The 27418-nt window shown below is 43.4% G+C and overlaps 1 protein-coding gene across 2 annotated transcripts in view; it reads right to left on the bottom strand.

Moving 5' to 3' along the window:
* UGT8 (UDP glycosyltransferase 8) overlaps nucleotides 1-24762 on the bottom strand; it is a 78114-nt gene extending 53352 nt beyond the window's left edge. Inside the window, exon 1 of one of the 2 annotated variants that reach the window (XM_045017242.1) lies at nucleotides 24634-24762. Coding sequence is in view for 1 of the 2 variants with exons in the window: in XM_045017241.1 (XP_044873176.1) it covers nucleotides 8216-8246 (31 nt within the window). In the remaining variant the exon portion in view is untranslated. Of the gene's footprint in view, nucleotides 1-8215; nucleotides 8281-24633 lie in introns of those variants that run through there. The other variant, XM_045017241.1, reaches the window with a different exon arrangement.
* Nucleotides 24763-27418: the final 2656 nt, after the last annotated feature.

The following is a 27418-nucleotide window of genomic DNA, read 5'->3' as shown; positions in this document are numbered from 1 at the left end:
TTCTTATGCTTTGTTTACTACAAATAGTGTTATATTGCTGTTGCAGCATAAAAAGAATCAATGAAAAATAAAATAAAATGTAATAAATATCCACAGATTGCTCATTCACATTTTTTAGCAATGCACATTAATATTGCAGCAATGACACAATATTCCTCCTTTGAAACCATTATCCAGTCAATACAAATGCAGAAGAAACACAATCCCCTCACTATTACCGTAGTGCTTCTTTTCAGTACCTATACAATGTTTCAAAATGTATTACAAAAACTCCCATTGCAACTGATGAGCTTTGTTTGCCAACAACAATACATACATAATCCCTAACAGAAACTATATTAGACATAAAGGGCTATACTCTTGATCCCAAAGAGATGCCTTATTGAGGTTGGTGATGATTTCCCCCAACAGAGGGGAATCCTCAGGTAGCACAGAGTGTACCAGACCCATGTCAGAGCACAAAGGGCTCTGTCTGATCTCCTGACAGCACAGATGTCCTAATAAGACTGTTCCAGCAAACGCTACTAATATCAGCTCTTGGATTCCTTAAATTACAATAGAGGCCATTTCAGCCCAGAGCCAGCTCAGGATTAGGGGACTGGAAAGGATTACACTCTGGAACAGCTAAGGAGCTGCCCCAAGACATGAATTAACACTTAGCAGTTTGCATACTAATCAATCCTCACAACATCACTGTTAAATATTATTATTCCCATTTTACAGATGCGAGAAATTGAGACAGAGGGGTTAAGTGATTTATTTAAGGCAACAAAACACCAAACCATTGATAAAATTGAGTTAAACCCAGTTTTCAGTCCCATGCTTAATCCATTAGACCATGCTGCTTCTCTTCAAGCTATTTGTATCATTAGTGTTCTGTGAGAAACCAGTTTTGGAACATGCTGGGCATTTCCAGGAAGTTCCTCAGAGCCCTTGATACCCGCTGACTTTGATGGGAGTCTTTGACGGATTTCAGCACCTAACTGGAGATGTTCAGTATCTGCCAGGGCCTAAGGATAGACACTGGGGTTACACAGGTGTACATGAAAGCAGAATTCTATCCTTTGATGTAACTTACAGCAGCCCAAGGGCTAATCGTAGTTGTGTTTGCTGCAGTGATTCCATCAGGACATGTCAAGCTCAGCTAGTCAGTAGCAGAATTAGAAACAGTATCTAGGAGCTTCTAGCTCCAACTCTAGGGTTGCCAACTTTCTGATTTCAGAAAACCAAACACTCTTGCCCCGCCACTTCTCTGAGGCCCCACCCCCACTCACTCCATACTCCCTCCCTCCAACACTCACTCTCCCCACCTTTGCTCACTCGCTCATTTTCACTGGGCTGGAGCAAGGGGTTGGGGTGCAGGAGGGGGGTGAGGGCTCCGGCTGGGGGTGCAGGCTCTGGAGTGGGGCCAGGGATAATGGGTTTGGGGTGCAAGAGGGGGCTCTGGGCTGGAGGGGTCAGGCCAAGGAGTTTGGAGTGTGGGAGGAGGCTCCAGGCTGGGCCAAGGGGTTGGGGTGGGGGGGATGAGGACTCCAGCTGGAGTGTGGGCTCTGGGTAGGGCCAGGAATGAGGGGTTTGAGGTGCAGGAGGGGGCTCTTGGCTCAGGCCAAGGGGTTCAGAGTGAGGGGTTGGGGTGCGGGAGGGGGTGCGGGCTCCAGTCGGCGCTTACCTCAGGCGGCTCCCGGAAGCGGCTGGCATTTCCCTCTGTTTCCTAGGCGCAGTGGTGGCCAGGGGGCTCCGCATACTGTCCCTGTCCACAGGCACTGCTCCCACAGCTCCCATTGGCTGCAGTTCCCAGCCAATGAGAGCTGTAGAGCTGGTGCTCAGGACACGCCTGTGCTGTGGGCTGACCGCCCCTGCACCTAGGAGCTGGAGGGACAGGCTGGCCACTTCCAGGAGCCGCACGGAGCCAATGAGATTGAGATTTTTAGTGGCCTGGTTAGCTGTGCTGACTGGAACCACCAGCGTCCCTTTTCAACCAGGCATTCCAGTCGAAAACCAGATGCCTGGCAACCCTATCATCCTCAGGCCATTAGCCTATGCCTCTTTCTCAAAAGTTAACTTATCTGACCAACAAAGCAGATTTGATCTAAATGTCAACAGGCTGTTATGCTAGGCTGCTGAATACAGCAGAAAATAGGCACACACAAATAAACCCAAACAAGTCACTAATATTTCTGCTCTTAATTAAAAGGCCATGAAGGCAAACACATTTTTCTTCAAATTCATTTTTATAATTATTTAAAATAAAAGATTTCCTTTCCAAGATTTTTCCTAGAATTTGCTTTCAATAAAATAAGGAAAATGTGTGGGCCTAAACAGATTGTCAATATCCCTGTAAACCAGAAGATTGATAGTTGTTGTTTTTTAAATTAAAGTTATTCAGAAACCTAGCACTGCATTTAAACCCTTACTGCCCTGAGCCAAAAGGAAGCAAGAAACCAATAGTTTTGGGGTTTTTTTTAAATTGGAGTAGTATTTGTAACTAAGTGCTTTGCATAAGGGGGTGTGGGAACAGAAAGTTAAATATTGGAATAATCAAAAGGTTAAACATTAAACCCATTCTAACTACTACACATAAAGAATGTGAAGATCTTAATGGTCTGCTAAAGCAAACTAAGCACAAGCATAGACGACCGGTAGATGAACACATTTTTTCTGTAGACCAGAAGAATTCCTGGATTTCTGAATACATTTCCTTTATAACAAAATGCTAAAAACAATGAATTTTTGAAATTATAAAAAAACAAAAAACAAAAACCCAAAACACACTACTCCAAACCTCTCCCCTTCCCAAAACGGATAAAGCAGCAGCTAGTATTGCAATAACAATTTCACTGTTCTTCGATCCACTTGAAATCAAACTCAACCTCCAGACTTACAGCTTGATCCACAGAGGCCCCTTTCACCTGTGTAGAGCCCCACTGAAATCAGTCAGGCTTGACATCATCCCAGAGGTCCAGCTTCGTAGAGCATCTTGCAAAATCTAGACTTTAGATCCTGTTCTTGCACTTCCGGGTAAACTCCCAGAGAAGTTAATAGGGCAAAAAAAGCAGTGTCTTGACTGAACTAAAAGTGGCCTGCTTGTAATTTTTACCAGCAGGCAAAACAGGGAAAGCATTGTTAATATTAATGCCACTACCTTCTATCCACTCATATTCACTCTTCAAAACACACTAATTTTTTTGTTTATTTTTTAAATCTAGCCAGCAAGAAGTGAAACTATGGATTAAAAGGTGCCCTTCATATTAAGCAGCAGGGATGCAATGGCAGCAAACGAGCAATCTTTCTAGCCCTAGATCTCTCATCACCCTACAAAAAGATTTTGAGTTACTTGCTACAACTTAACAAATACCAGAGCATATAAAGGAGCTCAGAAAAGCATCAGATTAATAAACTAGATTTTCACCCCTAGAGATCTGAATTCAAATCCTGATTAACAATGAATTAGACTCTTCTCAAAGCTGGTGGACATGTATCACAAGATACTATTCAGTTATAAAACAGAAAAAATGGAGATTTAGGTAGGCTGCAAATTACAGCCACTGCTTTGGAAAAGCTCTGAGAGATTTAACTATTTGAATCTTTACACCCACCTGCAATGTTGTTTTTTCTCATTACCCTATAATCTCCTAAATAAAATCAAAACTTCAGAGCAAGGAATATAAATTGTGTTTGTGGAGCTGTTAAAATCTTTTGGGGCTTTTTATTTAAAATATTAAACTGGAATGAAATCAAATTATATTCCCTGATTTGGAGCAGATCGGAAGGGACAAATAGTATTGATGGGCAACTGGGTTAATCATTAATGTGTTTATTAGACTTGTGTTTTTCTCAACCACATATATACATATCATTACAAGATTGTAAATCTGTAATTTCCAAACATGGAGAGTGGATCTTCATCATATAATTTGGTATGTGTTATAACATTTGCTTAAGACCGGCCCAGGGCTGGAGTATTGCAGGTCAGACTGTTTTGTATTACCCAAGGGGCACACACAATCAGAATCAACATCAGTAAATGTATCTGTTAGTGCTGCCATCAGAGGTCACCCTTCATGCTACGAAAAACAAAACTGTAAGCAGTACGATGTCATCACTACTGGCAGACTCACTTTCTATGACCAATGACAGCAAATGCTGCTTAGGGAAGTACTATATACTAGAGCATATTTATCACACTATAAAACAGATCATAGGTGAAATGTTCAGCTAGGGACTGAAAGTTGCTAATAATGTTGATGAGAATGCTACTGACCTCTTTCGGAAAGCACTGATGAAAAGTGCTATATAAGAGGTAGGGATTATTCTTGTTATTATGACTACTAGTAATAATAATATTTATACTGCTAGAGTTAAAATTTGAAAATGGAAAAAGAAATGAAAACAAAACAAATCAATGAATTAAAAAATGAGACAGGGAGATGAATACAGAAATCAGTTTTAAACAGAGTAGTAGAACAAGAAATTTTAAAAAAGGATGAAGTGGATTTCAATGTCACAAGTTTTGTCAAAGGCCCAATTCTACACTCTCTCTACTCTGGTCAAACTCCCACAGATGTCAACAGGAATTTTGGCTGAATGAGGCAAATTAGGCTAAACTCTCATTAAGCACCACTTTATTAAGGAAATACAGGTCAGGCCATTATGGGCTTATATGTTTTAAAAATGTGTTTTCTTTTGTATTTTTAAACATCAGAAACAATGTGAAGGTCATTACTGAAGGTCATTACTATAGTTAAAACTGCTGAACTGAAGTAAGGGCAGGATGCCAGTCATTTTATCGTACCTCAAATACCTTAGGATTGTGGGTGAGGGGCCAAGTTCAGACTTGGCCCAATTCCACTGACTTAAGCAGAGGTGCACCCACTTATATCCTGGTTTGAAGTTGGTCTCAAGAGTTTGTGTGGTGTAAATTTTATTGGACAATGATTCTGACACACCCTGAATTCTCTGCTATATTACTGATAGAATGGCTTTATAAAGGCACTTAAGGAAATCATATGCCTGCATTCCAAACCAAAGGTTAGGTGCAGTAGTCAAACAGAAAGCAGGTGACATTTCAGAAGGTTACAAGCCATATACATCATGCAGAGGACATCAAAAAGAGGGGAATGAACAGAAAAGAAGAAAAGGACTTACTTTCCAATTTTATTCCAAACAAAATACCTTTGGGGGAAAAAATTAAAGAATTGTACAGTATGTTTGGGGGGAGGGTTAGTTTTAATGTCAGTCATGCAGCACTCATATTGGGAGTGTTACAAGGCAATGCCACCAAATTAGCATTAATTAGACCACATATCATCAGTCTTAGAAGAAAGGAAAATGACTGAATGAACAGGGAGACTGACTTACTGTCTTGCCATTAAAGGTGGTCCCACCAGGTCAGATATGAGGGAAGGCAAGATACTGCAACTGAGCAAGTGCAGCTGGACTGCTCCACCTGCAAGCTATCATCTGCAGGTTTGAAACCTATGTTTGTAATGATGCTGTCTGTGTTCTACATGTTCTACAGGTAAATCAGTCTAGTCACTCCAGTATTTTTTGTGAGCACTAAATTCACTCAGAACCACTGAGAGTGGGCTTTAAAGAGAAAGTTAGGAATCTGCAATTTGGGGTAAGAAACAAACTTGCTACGGAAGTGTAAAGAAAATGGGCCACTCTCATGTCATTCTACTGCAGCCAGTGGAGTTCTAACAGGGATGACGGTACCAAAGGTCTACAGACCCACAAAACCTTGGAGTGTAGAAATAATGCATTGTGCAGTGTGGGGGAGAAAGATCCTACAGCAACTACAGCAGACATATTGATTTATATTAAGGTTTTCATATCATGTATCTTGTTGTGGATCACTGAAACAGGGTATTATTCTGTCTTGTAATTTTTTAGGTATGAAAATGAATAGGTACAAACTTTGGCCTTGGCTGCAGGTATGGGCTCCTATTCAAGTCACTGAATGAGCCTTTTAAGAAGTCAATGGGAGCCCTGCACATACAGCTGAAGACAGAATATTGCATTTACTCTTTATTCATCTCATTTTGAATAATAACTGCTGCACCCCCAATCCATCCATTGAAGCAGCATACAGGGTTTGAGAGCATGATATAAAAATATTACATCTGCTAGGTGGGAAGTGGAGAACAGATCTGATGGCTTCAGTCAAAGCACTGATCGGTTTGTTCTGACTGCCAGGGGGGTTTACTGGGAGAGTCAGCTGATTTTGTATAAAGATTTGAGATGCTTGCCGGACAACTTATGGCAGTTTTTGGGGGTAGACAGCTGTTTATATACCCAATTTTACCTGACTTCATCTAATACAAATTTAGAGGTAGATTAAACAAACTTTTACATTGAAGAAGAAAATAATGAAGAAGAATCAGTATTAAATGCACCTTACTTAAAAGGGGCTATAATGGAGTATGTAGCATTCATAATAATGAAAAGGTTAACTGGAACTGGAGAGTCAATTAAGGCACCTGATTGCTCCTGGGAGATAGGCCAGGGACAAATAAAGAGGAGCCCCAGCTGGGTAAGGAGGTGTATGATTAGAATAAAGAGACAATGCCCAGACTAGATGGACAATAGGAAGAAACTCTGTAGTCCATTGAGAATAGGAGCCTAGGTAAAAGGGAAGAATCTGGACTTCTAAAGAGACCGAGACCTTGAACAGAAAGGGGGATGCTTAACAGAGATAAAAGGTCAACCTCAAGGAGGGCAGAGTTAGTTTGTTTGTATTTTGGGTTTGGGATTTGTTGAGGGATTCTAAGGGAGACACACGAGTCCCACCCCTGGCGGAGGGGTGAATGTAGAGAGGCTGTGGGGGATGCCTGGTAACAGGTATAAGTGACAGGGTCGGGAGCAGGTCTGAGTAGATAGACTTTACCTGCCTATCAAAGGGTCTTTAGGCTGGGATGCACTATAGTGGGAAGGCCTAGGTTTCTCTATCAGCCTTGTGAGAAGGTGGCGTGAGGCCCCCCTTCCCCACCCCCGCCCCCACACACACAGAAGGATAAGGACACTAGAAAACCCTGAGATGCATGAGTGTAAAGATGTTGGGGCCCAGAGCTGTGGCTGAATACCTGATGCAAGGGCACTGGACTCTATAACCCTGCAATGGGTAAAAAGTGAATTGGCTGGAGGGCCAAGTCATGAGATGAGGCAGATCACTAAAGGACTAGAGCAGCTGCAACAGGGTGCTGTAGTCAAGGAGAGCTTGTTATACCATGTCCAGCCATGATGGGACATGCCAGTGGTGACATTATTATTCTTAGAGGGACAAACTTCTCTTTCTCTTCCAAAACTGTCAGGCTTACTTCTAACATGCAGCTCTCTTGGATAATTGCATCCAAAAGTGCTGGTGTAATCTAAAACATTGTTTTAAGAAAAGTCCTTAAAAATACTTTAGAATCAAAATTTTCTAAAGCATGATATAGTCCTAATATACAAATGTTTAATAATAATTGAGATACATAATTTCTGCTAGCATAATACCAGTAACTCTCCGAAACAGATGCTTAAAATGAGACTTCATGCTCTAGAATTACAGGAAATGAAGACAATGTTGGAACAGCCTAGATGGGCTACTACTGCTATCAAAAAGATTAAAGGTGTGTTCTACTAAAGTTGGATCTGTTCACACAGGGTAAAACTAATAATCAAGTCAATGGACGATTTATGAAACTGAGGATCACAGGTTCAGGGCTAATGAGTTTATTATAATATCAGGTGTCCACTATCTTAATAATGCCAAAACATATTCACCTTCATGCAAAATATTTTTCTTGTGAAGCTTCGCTACTACCAAAAATATAACCAATATAATTTAATAACCGAACAGAGCACACAAGTCAGTCGCCATTAACCACCATTTGCTTATCAGACACCCGGGTAAAGTGGAGGAATGAGAGTAAATGAGGGGGACGAGAGGAAAGCCTTTTACCTGCAGAGAGAGTGTGTGTATTACACTCAGTACCGTATCAGGAAACAGTGAGAGGTAGAAGAGACTTCTAACCAAAGATCTCTGAGCCACTCCTGGAGTCTGGGGGGGGCGGAGCACACAGAAGCAGCTCAATCCCAGTCACTCCTGGCCCACGCAGGCAGAAGCACAGAGGGAAGTAAAGAACCAGCAGCCTGTGCTGTAGGCACAAGGGGAGCATAGGGAAATCCAAGGGTAGATGGCAAACCCCACAGCCTTAGAGGGTACCAGGCCTACCTAAACTCCCACGGGTTACACGGACCTTCATCTGGCGGAGGCTGACAACCAAAGTGGCATGTGTAATGAAGATGATACTGTATTAAAGCCTCAGTATTTTGTCTCCCTCTGGTGGGAGGGAGGAAACATGTCTGAAGCCTGTAGACTAGCATATGACAGTATAAAATTAGGAACTTTTTCTTAAGTATCAAAAGTTGCAGTTTATTTAAAACATTTCCATCAATTATAGGTCTTTCCATGGCAGCACTACTCTGTGGGAAGTGGCAGAGGAGAGAAGTTACAGTGCAATATGATGAACAGTAGATGTATTTTAAAAGGCTTGTTTACGTCTTTGAGAGGGCTGAGAAGAATGCAGGCTATGTGCTCTTGGATACTTCAGTAGGATTCTACGGGTCATAGTGCAGAATTTGACCGAAAGGATCAACAACAGAGTTTGAAACAGCAGTGGTTTGATAAAAAACAATAATTATTTTATTTTACTCAGACTGAGGTTTAATTTTAAAATAAACCATTTAGGGGGAGAAGTGATGCCCTGGTATTTTGTTTCTAATATAGCTAGCTCCAGCATGGTACAAGCTATCCCCATTTCACACCATCATATTGTTAGGCCTAAATAAAATGTAACCCAAAGCTAGTTGTGTCAACCTGAACAAAGTCAAGCTAACAGCCTAACAGAGGTTTATGGGTAATTCATAAGTGGAAAGTCCCAGGGAGTTGCAGGTCTGTCTCTCACAAAGTTAAGCAACCATGAGATAAGAAAGGGACTGTATTCCTAGCAGGGTACCAAACGTACAGAGGTAAAAACAATTTGTTTAAAGAACTCATAAGAAGCCAAGATTCCAAACTTCCAGACTCCCTGTGCAGTACTCCCTGTTTCTGTTCTATGTCTATTCCTAACAATTACATTTTAGATTGATTAGTGATTGTTAAGGTATCATAAATCATGTAAAACATTTAATCTTGTAGAACATAAAAAAGAATGTATGGTAACAGTTTCTAGTTTCAAAAGAAGGGGGGTGGCTACTTAACTAGTTAATTGCAATTATGATGATGCGACGGAGTTGTCTATATAAACCTAGGTAATTTTGCAAAGAAGTTAGCTGGTTCTCTTTGGAGACGAGCTCGCTCTCTATTGTCGTGTGCACTCTTCAATAAAGAGCATTATATTTGAACTTTGCTGGTGTTGCCTGTCTCTCGCGGTCAGACAACGAACTTTGCCGTTTGGGGTACCAGAGTCCCCAACAACTTTTGGCGACTCCGCCGGGACTCGTCTGACTCTCCAGCGGGGGATTGGACACTGAGGCAACGCAGCGCGCATCTTCTGGTTTAGAAGAGCTTTGCCTGGTGATCTGATCTCTGCGTTGGCGATAAGGCGAGTTCTGTGAACCAGCTGAAGCTCGTAGAAATCCAGCAACGTCCACCTACCCGTTGAGTAGGGTCAAGGTTGCCTGGGTTTGAGTCCCAGTGCAGGTTGCCGGGGTTCGAATCTCTGACAACTTAGGTCTGGGTTAGAGTCCCAGTCCAGGTCTGGGTTAGAGTCCCAGTCCAGGTTTGCACAGGATCCAAGTTGTCTGGGTTAGAGTCTCAGCCAGGGTTTGAGTCCCAGTCCAGGTGTTCGAGTCCCCTGGAGAGGTAAGCGAGCGCTCGACGCGGGGAAAGAGGGGTTACAGTCCCTTTCTTTCACCAAATGGGACAATTTGGCAGTAAGTGCCCGGGGGACACCCCGTTGTCTCTGATACTCAGAGATTGGAAGGAAATCTCGGGGACAGCTGGTTTGGGTAAATCTAAAATGAGAAATTTATGTCAAATACAATGGCCTTCTTTCACCACTCATTTGTCCCCGACTAAAGATTGGCCGGAGTGTGGAACCTTTTCCACAGATAGAATGAACTCCTTAAGGAATATTTTGGTTGATCTTAGCCCGGGACAAATGAATTATTTGTTTGTATGGTATAATTATAAACCCATGGAGGGATGGGTAGTTTTTGAAGCTGTTTGTATGGAGAGCTCTTGTGAAAATGGAGTGCAAGGATTCAAAAGCAGGTTAGGGACAGTTCAGGGACAGAGGAGAATCAAGGGGGAGCTCAGAGTGATGTTCCCTCATCTTCAGAGGAATCAGGCAGCCCCACTCCCTCTGTGCAGCTTCCAGCCAGCCTTTTGCAAACTTGGCCAGGGGCTGCCTCTCAAACACTCCCAATATTACAGCAACCCTCGTCCTCGCCCTTGTGGACCCCCACTAGGTTACTTAACTCCATGAGGAAGAATGTTTCTGAGACACCCCTGATATTACAAGTCCCGTGGAGAACTTATCCGGTTCCACTGGTTGCTGGGGGACATGAGATGGTTTTACCCTGTTTGCAACTTCAGATTTGTTTAACTGGCTGTGCACTATGCCTCACTTATGAAACAATCCTGAGGCAGTGGAACAAATGTTCTGCACAATCCTTTTCACTCATGTGCCCACTTGGGCAAATGTAAATCAGTAAATAGATATTCTCATGACAGAAGATGAAAGACAAAAAGTAAAAGAAAAATCTGCAGGTCATTTGAATGCACCTTGGCCAATTACTGATCCTAATTGGAATCCCAACAATCCAGTTCAAAAGACAAAGTTGGATAAATTTTTGAAAGCTGTTTTAAATGGCATTAGAAATGCAGGGGAGATTGCTCCAAATTGGAGCAAGGTGACTGCTTGTGTTCAGCGTCCAGACGAGCACCCCTCTGACTTTTGTGCTCGACTGATTTGTAAAATTAGAAAGCATGGTAATTTGAATCCTGAAACTGATCATGGAAAGGAGATGGTTAAAATGGTTTCCATGTCACAATGTGCAGAGATTTAGAGAGCATCCAGATGGTATGCAGGGAAAAGTTTGTCTAAAGTAGTTAGTGTTGCTACTAGAATATTTAATAAGAGAGAGGAGAAAAAAAAAAGAGAAAAGGAAGGAAAGGCAGAAGGATATTAAGGAGCAAGTGTCACTGTTGGCAGCAGCAATGACCGGGGGAAGGGGAAAAGTTCACGGATGGAACAGAGGTGGATGGAATGAATGGAAAAAAGAAAAAGCAGCAAGAGGCGGAGGACGTAAAGAAGAAGTTAGAAGTAGTGGTTGTCATTATTGTGGTGCAGAAGGACATTGAAAAAGAAAAGTTGTTTGTAAATGGATCTGCATTTGTTCGTGAAGAAATCAGACACTCTGGATATGCAGTTACTGATAGGCAGACTGTATCAATAAGGGAAGCTCTTTCTCCCGGGGTGAGTGCCCAAGCTGCAGAGTTAAAAGCCCTCTCCGCAGCCTGCCCTCATGCTAAAGGGAAAAGGGTTAACATTTATACGGACTTAAAATATGCTTGTTAAGGTATCATAAATCATGTAAAACATTTAATCTTGTAGAACATAAAAAAGAATGTATGGTAACAGTTTCTAGTTTCAAAAGAAGGGGGGTGGCTACTTAACTAGTTAATTGCAATTATGATGATGCGACGGAGCTGTCTATATAAACCTAGGTAATTTTGCAAAGAAGTTAGCTGGTTCTCTTTGGAGACGAGCTCGCTCTCTATTGTCGTGTGCACACTTCAATAAAGAGCATTATATTTGAACTTTGCTGGTGTTGCCTGTCTCTCGCGGTCAGACAATGAACTTTGCCGTTTGGGGTACCAGAGTCCCCAACAATATGACAGCCAAGCATCTAGAAGCATTAAATGGGCAATAAAGAATTATTTTGTTTTGCTTCATTCTACAACAAGTGACCAAACTTTACTAAATCACATGATTAAAATTGCAAAGTAAGATATATCAGGTATGTCAAATACTGTAGTGGAAATAAAACTTTATTAAAATACATGTTTTAATTATGCTTGCTGGCAAGCTTGTTCAATTCAGATCAATTAAAGTAACTTTATTTATTAAGGTTTGTGTAAGTTGTGGATGAATTCAAACTGGAACAGGTTCAGAGATGGGCTACTAGGATGATCCGAGGAATGTAAAACCTGTCTTATGAAAGGAGACTCGAAGAGCTTGGCTTGTTTAGCCTAACCAAAAGAAGGTTGAGAGGGGATATGATTGCTCTTTATAAATATATCAGAGGGATTAATATTAGGGCGGGAGAGGAATTATTTAAGCATAGTACCAATGTGGACACAAGAACAAATGGGTATAAACTGGAGACTAGGAAGTTTAGACTTGAAATTAGACGAAGGTTTCTAACCATTAGAGGAGTGAAGTTCTGGAACAGCCTTCCAAGGGGAGTAGTGGGGGCAAAAGACATATCTGGCTTTAAGACTAAGCTTGATAAGTTTATGGAAGGGATGGTATGATGGGAGAGCCTAATTTTGGCAATTAATTTTGGCAATTGATCTTTGATTATCAGCAGGTAAGTATGCCCAGTTGTCTGTGATGGGATGTTAGATGGGATGGGATCTGAGTTACTGCAGAGAATTCTTTCCTGGGTGCTGGCAAGTGAGTCTTGCCCACATGCTCAGGGTTTAACTGATCGCCATATTTGGGGTTGAGAAGGGATTTTCCTCCAGGGCAGATTGGCAGAGGCCCTGGAGGTTTTTCGCCTTCCTCTGCAGCATTGGGCATGAGTCACTTGCTGAAGGATTCTCTGCAGCTTGAGGTCTTCAAACCACAATTTGAAGACTTCAATAACTCAGACATAGGCTAGGGGTTTGTTATAGAAGTGGATGGGTAGGATTCTGTGGCCTGCATTGTGCAGGAGGTCAGACTAGATGATCATAATGGTCCCTTCTGACCTTAAAGTCTATGAGTCTAAGTTACTTTTTTTCCAGAAGACCATTTTTGAAGGGCACTGGTTCACACAACCCTTAAATCATTGATCCTGTAGGACATTTCAAAATGATATATCTTATAGCTTGGTCATCCTTGATTTGACTTTGTTTTAGAATTTATACACTTAAAGGTACTTTCCTTAGCATGAAGGATAAAAATCAACAGAACTAGTTTAATACTTTACACCTTTTCACTTTCCTATGACAGAGTAAAAGTAAAAGATTCCCGTAAGTTTTATTTCTGATTATCAGAGCTTGGATTTGAAACTGCCCCTTACTCAGAATAAACCTGCTTTCCTGCCTCTATAAATATTGCTTCTCAGTGTATTATATATTTCATATAACAAGTACTAATTTGTAAGGTACACCATGTCCATTAGTTTTCATCTAAGCCTACATATATTAAAAAAAAGTATTGTATTAAATATGAAAACTAATGAACATGAAGTACCTAAAAGTTAGTACTTGTTATATGAAATACATAATATGTTATGGTTTGCACATTCATGTTAGTTATAATAAACAGCAATATAGAAATTTCAAGCTTGACTAGGTCGTCATGACAAGAGAGCAGACTTTAGAGACTGATGCAGTGCTGACTAAGGCTGTGTGAATTTTTAAATATTTCTTTTCTGAAAAGATTATTGGATTCTGGAAAAATCTACTGAGCCTAGCAGCATATTTTTTTAAAAAATGGAAGACTTTTGTCATTCAAATGTCATTTTGAACCTGTGTCCTTGTCTTGCAAGTTTCAGTATTGAGCTCATGTTCACAGTAGTCAATTACTGGGTGCCACAGTAATATTATTAATTACTGCTCACCCACTCTAGACTAAGCAACTGTAAATCCCATGGGCACTTGGTCCAGGAGACTCATCTCCCACATCAGAATGACATATAAAGTAGGAGCCCCAACAGTACCCCTCTGACATATAAAGTAGGAGCCCCAACAGTACCCCTTCTGAGCTTGCACATCAGAAGAGAAAGACTCCAATTGTTGATGGAGATGTAGCAGCATGTTTTCACATCCCCAGTACACTTCCTGCCAATCTATGATGTCAGCAGTGAATGAAGATCAACGAGGAATGTCGGGAGGGATTCATGTAAGGATGCTGAGGCTGGGAAGATGCAGGGAGGTTAATTTTTGAGGGAAAATGTAGGGGAGATGAATGTAGCGTGCTTATTTAAAAAACAAAGTTTTTGTATCAAGGATAGAGAGCCAATATAAAGAGGAGAATAACTGAGTTTGCAGCTGGTAGGGCAGGAGGCTGCTGGGGACAGCTTGGATGTAAAACCTGAACAAAGTGTCACCATCACTTTGTATTGGAAAATACCTAGAATACCTGCATAATGTAAATAATACACATGACCAACAATGATTTTAAGTGGAGATATTTACTCTTAAAACTCTGCTCAGCTGCCCCCTAACCTTATAGCACTTAGATTCCTTAGATGCTTAAAGTTTCCCCAGCTTCATGTTCTTAAAACCACTTAAGTCATAATGATGCCAAGCTGCTTGGAACCCTAGCTCACACCTCAAACACAGCAGGATTATTCAGCACACATTCTCTCTGCCTTCCAGCATGGTAAAACATTTACTATAACTATTAAAATAAATAAAACAAATATACATTGCCCTTTTTAGAAACTCAGGGCTTCTTAGAAACTCCTATGCACTATATGCAGAATATTCTTAGCATTCTATTTGTTTTTATCTTAATGTATAGAGTGGGTTTTTGAAAAGATACTTGCAATTCTAATATTCTACTAGTTTAATGGTGTTCTTATAGAGCTCCTGACCAACATTTTCAGACTTGGGTGCTTCAGGTTAGATACCTACATCTGTAAAGAAATGTTTGAAGCCCCTGACAGCTGTGGGCACTTAGCACTTTTCAAAATCACTTGTTTATGTACCTAAATATGAATTTAGTTGTCTAATTTAAGCACCCAAGTTGAATATTTTGTTTGCTGTTCTCTTTACATTTGCTAACGTTTCATAGGATGGATTTGAAGGAGTTTTGGTAGAGCATTCTGAAGTTTTAAGCCTCTTTCTTCACCAATTTTGGACTAAATTCTGCTTTGTTACACCCACGGAAGACTGGTGCTTTGAATGGAACTGCAGAAGTGTAAGTTAAGGTATAATTTGGAGAAATGGGAAAATTAATGAGTAGTGTAAATGGTTACTTTGGCTTACTTCACCTGGAGAGTTGTGAGTGCTAGCAGGATGCAACTCACATGCTGTAACCGTCCACTGGTGATGAGAGTTCAAAATGCATGTAGTTGCTAGGAGTGTGGGGGGAGCCGGAAGAACAGAAAAGGGAGCGTAGTAAATGCAAACAGAGGCCTTCCCCAGCTAAACACACATTTGTGGAATGATGCTAAATCTGGACTTTTTTTTACTATGCAAGGAGCAATACAATATAAACAAGATGCAGAATGAGGTGTGAGGAAAATCACAATGTTATGTAAGGTGAAGTTCACTGAGCGGGGTAAGTTGCTCCAGGGTGACAAACAACATTTCAGAATATAGTCACTGAGAGATTTTATGAGAGCTATAGTAATGGGATAACCACATACACCTGGCATTCACAGGAAGGCTAACAAATTGATCCAGAGCCCAGCTGCATTACTATGGCAGAAGGAGCATCCCACTATAACTAATCACAAACAGGAAATAAAAGGAACCTGCTAGGGTCAAACTCAGAGGAGTGAAACTACCCTGTGGAAGAGATTCTCCCCTCTGCCCACATCTTTCCTTTTTTTTCTGCTTCTTCTTCTATGGTGGGGGTACTGTGTTTCTCCAGAGCTCTTTCTCTCTCCCCCATGGCTGATTTAAATGAGGCCTCATCAGGCAGGAGAATCTGAAGTGGGTGGGTTCCATGCCTTCCCAACTGTAGTCAGATGAACAGCTATGCATGCTAAGAGAGAGGGTATCCCATCAGGGAGTCTCCTGACCATTTCTTCTCTGGTACAGGAAGAATGTGCCCTCATGCTGGCTTCCCCCTTTCCTTTTAACAATGACAAGGGAATAAGAGGGTAAGTGAATTCATGAGAGGCAAGAAGAGAAAATGGGGATCACATGGTAAACAAATGGCCTTTTCAGAACACTCTGCCCTTCCAGTGCTCCAAGTCCACAGTGGGGACTATGCATAGTAAGCTTGTGTGGATGGGAAGTGAATTCAAGAGGGAAATGGGAATAAGATGAGGAGCACGGAAGGGGACTGTGCTGGGGTGTTTACCCTGTACTTGTAGGGATATTAAAGAAGGTTTATATTAGACATGGTTTATATGAAAAATGACTTATTGTTAATTGATGCCTCATAACTAAAGGTTTATGTTAAAAGTAAATTTGTGATTCTAACCTGCAAGCCACCAGCTGTGTCTGTGTGAAGCCTGCTCAAAGAAATACTTTGTATAAAACTTGTTAAACATTAATTAACTCTAAGTAAGCCAAAACAGTAGCTGTTATAGTGTATAAATAGAGACCCCCACCCTCTGTAAGTTTTCATCTCACTTTATCTTTGATTGTTAAAAGACAGGGAGTCTCACATAAATTGGTAACACCCCAAAAAGTAAAGAGACAGTGAAATAGATGTGATTAAGATAGAGAATGTATGTGACTGAGGGCTTGGCTACACTTACAAATTTGCAGCGCTGCAGCAGGGTGTGAAAACACACCCTCTGCAGCGCTGCAAATTGCGGCGCTACAAAGCGCCAGTGTAGTCAAAGCCCCAGCGCTGGGAGCCGCGCTCCCAGCGCTGTCCGTTATTCCCCACAGGGAGGTGGAGTACAGACAGCGCTGGGAGAGTTTTCTCCCAGCGCTGGCGCTTTGACTACACTTAGTGCTTCAAAGCGCTGCCGCGGCAGCGCTTTGAAATGCAAGTGTAGCCAAAGCCTGAATGGTTAGGGAGTCACCAGCCTGAAGAATTCAGTGTCGGCTGAAGAAGGTGTCAAGTGGGATCAACCAGATGACCCCCAGAGGGCAAACTGGAATCCACCCACCACACCTCAAAGGAAGGAAAAACAAAACATCTAATAACATGGAGCCAGCCATCTGCTGATTGATTTAGCAACAGCAGAATGAAGCAACTCCTATGAACTAACATAGGGAAAATCCCTATAAAACTGGACTCTAAAGAATAAGGACTTTGAGTCTATGGTTCTGCTGCCAGCCTCCAGGAGCATCAGATGCATCTGACACAGACTCGGCTCCATCCTCATGACCAAGATACCTGGCCAGTAACTTGGCATGAGCAACATCTAGGCTGGTAACTATAACATCTGTACAGAACCTGAATGAATGATTGTGTGGATGAATATATGTGTGTGTGTGTGTGTGTGTTTGTATAAGGAATAAGTAGTAACAGAAACAATTAGGAAAACATTGTCTTTTGTTTTGTTATGGTAGTTACAATAAATGTGGCATCTTTGCCTTATCCCTCTTAATAAGATCCTGCTGGTTTTTATTATATTGGTATAACATACTGGTGGTGAAAAGGTTAGTGTGCGCCCGAGGTCAACTAATATACCTGACTGGACTTGGAAGGTGGGCAGGGCCGGCTCTAGGCACCAGCGTTCCAAGCATGTGCCTGGGGCAGCAACTCTCAATGGGCGGCATTCCGGCCCTTTGGGAGTGGCTCTTTTCAAGGGGCGGCACTCCTTTTTTTTTTTTTTTCCCTTCGGTGGCAGCACTCTGGCTTTTTTTTTTTTTGCTTGGGGCAGCAAAAGACCTGGAGCTGGCCCTGCCCCAGGCCCTGTTTTACAGAGCTGAGCAACTATCTTTGCTACATGTCCAGCAGAAACACCTTAAAAAAACCAAGGTCACTGGGCCAAATGGGGAAGTGGTGGTGGTGTGTATGGTTGAGTGTGATGGTGGGGGAAAAATACAAGTCGTAGACTCAACAAGATGCCTACTATACATCACCTCCTTCTTTTTGCTTATTCATTGCATCTCCTTCCTCTCATCTTTAACCCTGGTCCATTTAGATTTTCAGCACTTTGGGGCATTAAACTGCCTTAACATATTTAGAAGACATTAAGCACACTTTTGTTGTTTATGTGTATTTGAATGTTGTGAGTGGGAATGTATCCAGGTCCCTAACTAACAAAAGGGGAAAGTTGGATGAAACATAATAGATTTTCTGATTAGCGGCATGTTATGTACATTCTCTGTTCTAACCATCTAAGGGCAAGATGTCTCTAATCCAGGACTATGACTTTTCATGAACACTTTCTACAACAGATTTGCTGTCCCCATTAGTCATGCTTCTTCTTGTAAGGATTTAATTTAAATGTAATATGATAGTATATGTTAAATCCTAATTAATAATTTCAAGGTACAGCAAGTAATGTATCTAAACATCTATTAAACAATTTCTGGATCTTAGATATTAAAAGCTAATTGGTATTTAATTTATTAACTTGTGTATCTAAAGGCATCTCAAGAATTAATAAGATCTCTTTAGCATATTAACCACCATTTGATTATTATTTGTAGAATTCAAGATGATCAAATGGTGTTAAATTAATATATATATATCTTATTATACAGCTATTGCCTTCTTATTACATAGCAGCTGCTGCAGTATAATATTGTTACCCCTTTGCCAAGCAGTAGCATGTTTTGGAGGTTTGCAGATAATTTTTCCATGTGGAGAAGAAGTCTGTGCTGCAGAATCAGACATTTTCCTTGAATAATTTGTTTATTTACAAAATGCTTCCTTGAACAGAGAGGATAACAAACTGCATGCAGACAACCTCTTGCAGAAACTTTAGATAAAGCACTTTGCCCTGTCCCAAGAAGCAGCTGTTATAGGCCTCTGTTTCTCTCTGTAGTCTCACACAAATGGAAATTCCTTAATAAACAATGTTCTCCTTCTGCCCCAGTCCTTGAGCTTTATCTCTGGGATACTCCTCTAGCTGAAAGTTCTTCTTAAGGGAACACATGATCTTCAAAGTTAAGCGTTTTTTGTGCAGCTGCATGGTAAGCAAAGGAACCGCAGAGTGTTAACTGACAGACAAAGGAAAGTGTTCTTCTAATCCATACAATTTCCTTAATGAGGTTCTTGATGCTTCCACATTAAAGGCCACTAATGGACAAGCCAATTATACTTTTCAGTATAATTGTATTATTTTTGGCAATTGGCACTTATCTAACCTACACTAAATACATTGTCTCAGGCCCCAGTGCTGCAAACATTTAAGCATGTGCATAACTCTATTCATGTAAATAGGCCCATAGGTGTCAATGGGGCTACTTATGAGTAAAGTTATGTATGTGGTTAAAAGTTTTCAGGACCTGGGCCTAACTGTCTAATTGAGAAACAGAGGAGAAGCAAACAGAGGGAGTTTGTCTGGGAGGAGTTCCCACAGAGTTGTTGCCTTTCAGGCTTCTGTGAGCAGTAAATACAACTTTTTAAGAGGCTCTTAGAAGGAAGACAATGTGGATAGTGAGCAATCAGCTGTTGTGACCAGCTGCTGCACAGGATTTGCTATGTTTGTCTTTCTCCCAGAGGATAGAAGGGACTTCATCTGTACGTCTGTAGGAAGTGCAAGCTGGTCTCCATATTGGAAGAGAAGGTTAAAGGACTAGAGACCTGAGTATCAACCCTGCATTGCATCAGAGAAAATCAAAACTTTCTGGATAGAAGTCAGCATTTGGTACTGCTGGCACAGCATGATGAAGAATCAGAGAGGGCAGTGCAGAATGGGGAAGAAAATTGGCAGCAGGTGACCTCCAGAAGAAGAAAGAGGAGAACCCATGTACCCGCAATGCAGATAGAGGTAAGAAACCATTTTCAGGCTGTCTGCACAGGTATTATGGCAGAGAATGGTTTTGAAGAGTCATTTGAGGGAAGGGATCAGAAGGAGACCCTATCGACTGCAAGGCATAGGATGCATTGTCCTAGAGATGGGGTTTCCTCGACCACCACTTCCAAGAGTAGGAGATGGATGATGGTGGTCGGGGACTCCCTTCTAAAGGGGACAGAGTCATCCATCTGCCATAACTCGAGAAGTGTGCTGCTTGCCTGGAGCTAGAATTCAGGATGTGACAGTGTCTGCTGAGACTGATCAAGCCCTCTGACAATTACCCCTTCCTACTTCTCCATGTGGGCACCAATGATACTGCCAAGAATAACCTTGAGCAGGTCACTGTAGACTATGTAGCTCTGGGAAGAAGGATAAAGGAGTTTGAGGTGCAAGTCATGTTCTCGTCCATCCTCCCTGTTGAAGGAAAAGGCCCAGGTAGGGACCATCGAATTGTGGAAATAAATACGTGGTTATGCAGGCGGTGTCAGAGAGAGGGCTTTGGATTCTTCGATCATGGGATGTTGTTCCAGGAAGAAATATTGCTAGACACAGATGGGATCTACTTAATGAAGAGAGGGAAGAGCATCTTCACAGGCAGGCTTGCTAACCTAGTGAGGAGGGCTTTAAACTAGGTTCATTGGGGGATGTAGACCAAAGCCCTGAGTTAAGTGGGGAGGTGGAATATTGGGAGGAAACACAAGAAGGAGGGTGCAACAAGGGAGGCCTCTTGATTCATACTGAGAAAGCAGGGCAATCGACTAGTTATCTTAGGTGCCTGTATATGAACCCAAGAAGCCTCAGCAGCAAGCAGGAAGAATTGGAAGTCCTGGCACAGTCAATGAACTGTGATGTGATTGGAATAACAGAGACTTGATGGGGTAGCTCACATGACTACAGCACTGTCATGGATGGGTATAAGCTGTTCAGAAAGGACAGGCAGGGGAGAAAAGGTGGAGGAGTTGCACTATATGTAAGAGAACAGTATGATTGCTCAGAGCTCCAGTATGAAACTGGAGAAAAGCCTGCTGAGAGTCTTTGGGTTAAGTTTAGAGGCAAGAGCAACAAGGGTGATGTCGTGATGGGCATCTGCTATAGACCACCAGACCAGGAGGATGAGGTCAGGGGCATCTCCAGGCCCTAGCATGCCAAGCACGTGCTTGGGGCGGCATGCCACGGGGGGCGCTCTGCCGGTCGCTGGGAGGGCGGCAGGCGGCTCTGGTGGACCTCCCACAGGCGTGCCTGCAGAGGGTCCGCTGGTCCCACGGCTTCAGTGAAGCATCCGCAGGCATACCTGCGGGAGTTCCACCGGAGCCGCAGGACCAGCGGACCCTCCGCAAGCACGTCTGTGGGAGGTCCACCGGAGCTGCGGGACCGGCGACCGGCAGAGTGCCCCCCGCGGCATGCCGCCGTGCTTGGGGCGGCGAAATGGCTAGAGCTGCCCCTGAAGGTGGGGAAGGTCTAATTAAAGAGGAGTCCCATGGGGAAGCTGCTGAGTAGTTCCTGTAAAGAGAGGAAGCCCAAAGTAGAAGGGGGTGAAGATAGAAGGAAGAACTCACTAGTTGTACTCAGAGTAGTAGCAAAGGGAAGCCAGAGGGATACAAAGAAGCTACTGGTGTGGAACATGGTCCAGGGATGAGCCTGACAAAAGGCCAGGACCTGGGCCTCATGGAAAAAAGCCCAGGCAGGCTTTCAACTGAAGAGGAGCTTCAGGAGGGAGTTTACATCTTGGGATGGGCCCTGATAGGATAGTTCAGCAGGAGTGACGGAGACTCCTGGAGTAGCCCTGAGAAAAGGCCAGCCAACAGCCTTGGGATAGACAGAGTAGAGGCAAGACTCCAACAAGTTAAGCCTGTAGAAGAATAGAGAAGTGGAGGACCCTGGATAGATTAAAGGTTGAAGCCTGAGGAAGTTGTTTTTGTAATAGTTCCAGTTTCACTGAGACTCGTTAAAAAACTTGGGCCACTACTCTGCCAGAAAAGGAACCCTGGAGGGACAGAAGGCATCATACTAGTGGACTAGAGTCATGTAGGTTGCTGTCTGTTTGGGACACTGATACCTCAGTAGGGGAGAGACTTTCAAGTGACCTGGCTGAGTCACAAGAAGAGAGACTGCTGGAGTAGCATATGCTGGAGGAGCTCTCAGCATATGCTACAGATGAGGAAAGATCTGCTACATCATGCTCAGCCACGAAGGGGCATGTTGCATGGTGGCATGTTCCAAGCATAAAGATCTTTCACATTAGAAGAAAAGGGAAGCAGCACCTTGTACTTTTGTACATTGAGGGAAAGTCAGCCATAGCTAGGAAGAAGAATGACTGATGAGAGAACAAAGCCTATATCTTGCTAGATTAAATTTTATACTTATAAAGACTATTTTGTTTTGGTTTTACTTGTGATTATTTCTATCTTCATTCCTTATACTTGAACTCACTTAATCTTATGTTTATTTTGTAAATAAACTTTTCATTTTACTATAAACGAACTCAGTGCTGTGGTTAAAGGGAAGGGTGTATTTAGTCCCAGTTAAACTGAAAACTTGTGATGTTGTTTTGCCTCTTTAGAGAATCAACAAACTTTATTATTTCTCTGAGCTGTCCAAGAAAGGGCTGGATACTCAGGGCACACAGTTTTGGAGAAAGTCAGGATTGGGGATGTGTTGGAATCATCTTGCTGGAATGCTGGTTGTAACTAAGGCTGGTGGAAGCCAAAGAGGGGTTGTAGACAGGTTGGTGGGGTTAGAGCTTCTGAACCAGGGCTATTTAAGCACACAGACACTCGGGTGTGACCTGCATGCTTCTTGCTAACTGTGAGCATCTCAGACTGGGAGCTATAGTAGCAAGGCATTGTAAGGCACCCAGGGTTGCAGGAAAGGTGGGAAAATACCCCCTCACTGCTCTAGATTTGCACCCCCCAAACACATTGACAAAGACACGTGGATTAAATTATATTTAATTAAATCTCAACATTTAAATGTTAGTCATTTTACACAACAAGCAATTAAGCCCTGAAGTAAGATCCTGGCTAATACAAATTAAGACACCAAAACTCATTAAAACCTTTCCTTCCCAATCTAAGGGTAAGTCTACACTACCTGCCAGATCGGCGGGTAGCAATCGATCTATTGGGGATTGATTTATCACATCTAGTGTATATGCAATAAAATCGATCCCCGATCGCTCTGCCGTCAACTCTGGACCTCCACCGCGGCGAGAGGCGGAAGCGGAGTCGATGGGGAAGCGGCAGCGGTCGACTCACCGCTGTCCTCACGGCCAGGTAAATCGACCTAAGATACACCGACTTCAGCTACGCTATTTACGTAGCTGAAGTTGCGTATCTTAGGTCAAAACACTCTCCTCCCCCACAGTGTAGACCTAGCCTAAGATTCAACTACCTTCTTAGCCGTAGGGCAGGTAGGAATCAAATAATTGTTTGGAACTCTATTAAACAGCAAGGCAATTTTGATTAAACTGAATTTATCATTCAGTGAAAGGGCAGCACACGTAGGAGACGCTCTCTGAGGGCCAAATGTTCAACTGTAGGTACATTAAGGCACCTAAATCTGTTTAGGCATTTAAATATTTGTGGTAGACCCCCAAATAAGGATTTAAGCTGCCTAATTTTATGTAATCAAGCAGGAATAGTTGGCCTTTATTGTCAAAGTGACTGGCCAAACCACCTCTGCAAACGTTAATTTAAAATGCAAACTGAGCATGATTGTCTCATTAGGGACATTTTATCACATAAAACTGAAGCTCCTATAAACCTAGACCTACTCCACAATCTCATCTAATGCACACTGTTCCTTAGTGGGTAAGACTAGGATGAAGGGGAGGCCCCTATTGCAGCCATAAAACAGGCATAGTCAGGGACAGCGGCAGAACCTTTCTTTCCCCTTAGCTACTTCTAGCCCAGGCTTTATTCCCCAAGCTCTCCAGGCCTAGCCACCCTGGAGCAAGCTGGCACCTGCCTTTGTATTAACACTGCTGTGGGTTCCCCAAGACCAACACAGATGCATTCACCAGCATCTTCCCCAAGAGTCCAGTGCAGACACCCAGCGCAGCCCCCTATCCTCCAGTGGGGAGTCCACTGGCGCCAATAAAGTCAGTTTCAGTTTCCATCCTACCCCCTTATTCTGCTGAGACAAGTCACCCAGCAGCAGGAAAATCCCCGTTTCAGATCTGCACACCTCCCAGAGCCACCGTGCCCCTCCTCTGCCTGCCGGCGCCAATGGGCCACTGGCCCCAGCCCAGTCACCTTCTTCGCTTGCCCATGGCCCTCGGTGAGGGGCTTTGTGCCCCCGCCCGCTCCGTACCATATGATGGCTGAGGGGGTTGCATGTCCGCAAGGAAGGATAAAAGCCTCCTGCCTCTACCCCTCGCAGCTCGCTTCGGGGCCAATACCCGTCGCTGAACCTGCAGTAAATCGCCGCACCTCGGTGACCAGCCGCTGCTGCAGGGCCGAGCGCATCCCCGGCGCGCACCGAAGCCACCCCCGCTCTCCTGCCCCGCTGCTCCGGCGGGACTCCGGAGCGAAGTTGTGCGGGCTGCAGAGACGCACCGGACGAGGCGCGAGCGCATCCCCCCCCCCCCTCCCGGCTAACCAGCCCCGTGAGCCCTCCCCAGCCCCTCTCCCGTTCTTCCCCTTCCCCTCCTCGCACCTGCCCCTCAGTCCCACCACACCCCGTCCGAGCCTTGCCCTGCAAGCCCCTATCCTCCCGTGTGCCCCCCTCCAGCCCACCCGCACTCCCACCGTGCCCCGCGGACACCCCGAACAGAGGTCCTGCATAACCCAGGTCTTCCCGCAGCCCTGCCCCTCCGCCCCTTACCTTGCTTCGGGACTGCGCCTCCGGCCGCTGGGCGGGAGACAGCGGCGGGTGTTCCCCGCTGCCGCTGTTGTCACACGGAATAACAACGGGCTCGGGGAGGTGGGTTGTCTGACTCGTCCCAGGCCTCTTCCGTGCCTGATACAAATTGGGTTTTCTTCCGAAAGCCCGCGGCTGCTCCCCAGGACAGGCAGAGCCCGGCTGCCCCCTCCTCTCAGTCTCCTGCGGGACTCTGCTGGCTCTGAAATCTGGGGATCGGGAAGGGGACCCAAACTCAGCCCCCCTCAACTCCTCATCAGGTCCTTCTGCCTCCTCCACGCCTCTCCCTTCAGCGCTGTGCCCCAGCCACCCTGACACACGCTGTGCACATGGACTGATAATGACATATGTCCTCTAGAGCCTATGTCCACACTCTCCACGTTGACACACTGAGCAGCTCCCGGGAGGGGGAAGCTGATGCAACTACCAGGTCGTTCTGTCAGCCAAATCGAGTATGTTTTACCCTCTTCCCCCACTCTGAGATCTGCTCTCCAAATCAAGCGCCTTCCAATTCCATACACTGCCCAGACTCCCAATACAACAGGGCAGTCCCTTATCCCCGCCTCCAGCAGGCGGGACCGGCTCTCCCTCTCTCCAATCAGCCTGTCCGTTCCCTCAGCAGCCCTCTGGAGCAAAAGGAGGTAGGTATCAGCCACATGGAGGAAACTTTTATGTTAGGAAAACAAGACTTGAAAGGGAGAGTAGAATTGCTGCTGGACTTTCAGTTGCTACTCTGGGATAAAGCCCAGTCCCCAAAATTCCACTTCCTGCATGAACAAGCCTAACCAATTAGGATATTAAAAAAAAAACAAAAAAAAACCCTAGACCCCCTACGCACTCTTGTGCAGCAGTGATGAAAAAACAGGGCTCCTTCACCTGCATCCTGATGGAGCTGGACAATTTTTGGATCCTCCCCTCCCCAGCTCCCACAACCCAAAATTCCAAGTCCTAGTGCACCAGAATTATCTGAATCTTAGGATACAGAACCAATTGGCTGCTGGACCATGTTGTTTCATGGCGCTGTTGTGCTGGTTGCATTGTGCTCCAAAGTACTGATGGTTAAACATGTAAGTTTTTTTAAAAGTTAGGAATGTAGATAGGAACAGAGGAATTACTAGTCTGAATCTGACCAGTAGTACATCTACTCCAGTACTTGTCTTCAATATTGGCTAGGATCAGATTCTGCAGAGATCCAAGAAACCTTATAGTGAACAATCACCGAATAATGGATGTAGAGGAAGTTTCTTCCTAGCACCTTGAGTTAGTAGGTGGCTTATGTCCTGAAGCATGAAAGTTTATTAGAATCAATTTTTATACATCTGATTTAGCTGTGGGTATTTTCAAGATAAGGATAATAAGGTGAATGGGACATTTCTAGACAAAATAAAAGAAATATCCAAAACACAAAACCTAGTTGTAATGGGGGACTTTAACTAAGGAAGAAGAGAGCACAGCAAAATAAGGATAATGGACTTTAAAAACAATAAGAGAATTGGTAGGTAAGGTACCATGGTGTGCTGCTCTGTACCTCAGAACACCCTACACCCCCATGTTCATCTTTCTAAAATGACTGTGTGGTATCCAGTGCAAAGTTTGTCAAGTTAGGTGTCTTCGGAAGGCTCATAATCCACTGAGTATGGTTGTTATAGTGATGGTATAGCAATTGTTACAGTAAGGTTATAGGTTATAATTTCATGTATATAGTTATGAGGCTGAAAATGTATCCTCATGGCTTAAAGCAAGCCCATGCAAAAACTTTCTAAGAACAGAGAGGCAGTTCACACTTCATCAAGGCATGGATGGGTCAAACCCAGCCCAGCCTCACAGGAACAAGGGACACTGGCTTAGGCAGCAACAAAAGAACCTGTTAGACAAGGGGCTCTCAAACTGGCGGTCGAGACCCCTCAGGGGATCGCAAGGTTGTAACATGGAGGGTCGCAAGCTGTCAGCCTCCACCCCAAACACCGCTTTGCTTCCAGCATTTATAATGGCATTAAATATATTAAAAAGTATTTTTAATTTATAAGTGACGGTTGCACTCAGAGGATTGCTATGTGAATGGGATCACTGGTACAAAAGTTTGAGAACTACTGTGTTAGACCCTCGAGGGAGTCACCCCCTTCTTTTGGTCAGTTTGGGACTAAGATGAGGTAATGCTCACCTGACTCTGAAAGTGGGGGGGGGGCAAAGCAAAGAGAAAAGAAAGGACATGATAAAAGGGAAAGACATTTTGCCATGCTCTCTCTCTTCCACCTACATCTACAGACACCACCACCACCAAGCGACCGATGGATGGAGCTCATTAATTGTAGAGCAGTAAAAGTCTAAATAAATACTTAGTAATTCCTTTTTTAAAGAGTTCCTCGTGTCTTCTCAATCACCTGCAGTGAATACTTTTTGTTTTAATTTTTTGTTTCAGATCAGCAGGTGCAGAGGCAGCAATAGCATTTGAAAATGTTAATGTTATTTCAAAACTATTTTTGTAGCAAACCTCATAAAAGTCATAACCCAAAATGTTTTAAAATTACAAGATTTAAAAAATACTAATTTTTTAATTCATGATATCTCTTTTCCTTTATTTTTTAAAGAAAATTGCTATAATGGTCCAGAAGAGAACAACAATTACTAAAAATTACCATGTAACACAAGGCCTATAGGCCTGTAAGATTTTAGCTTAACCCTAATAGGCCATAGGCTTAAGAATGCTTAACCTGCATGGGTCACCTAGTAATAACTCTATGCACCAAAG

Source organism: Mauremys mutica, chromosome 5 (genome assembly GCF_020497125.1).
Source record: "Mauremys mutica isolate MM-2020 ecotype Southern chromosome 5, ASM2049712v1, whole genome shotgun sequence".
Classification (NCBI taxonomy): domain Eukaryota; kingdom Metazoa; phylum Chordata; order Testudines; family Geoemydidae; genus Mauremys; species Mauremys mutica.
The sequence above is the reverse complement of the archived record's forward strand: the minus strand, read 5'-3'. Positions and strand labels throughout refer to the sequence as shown.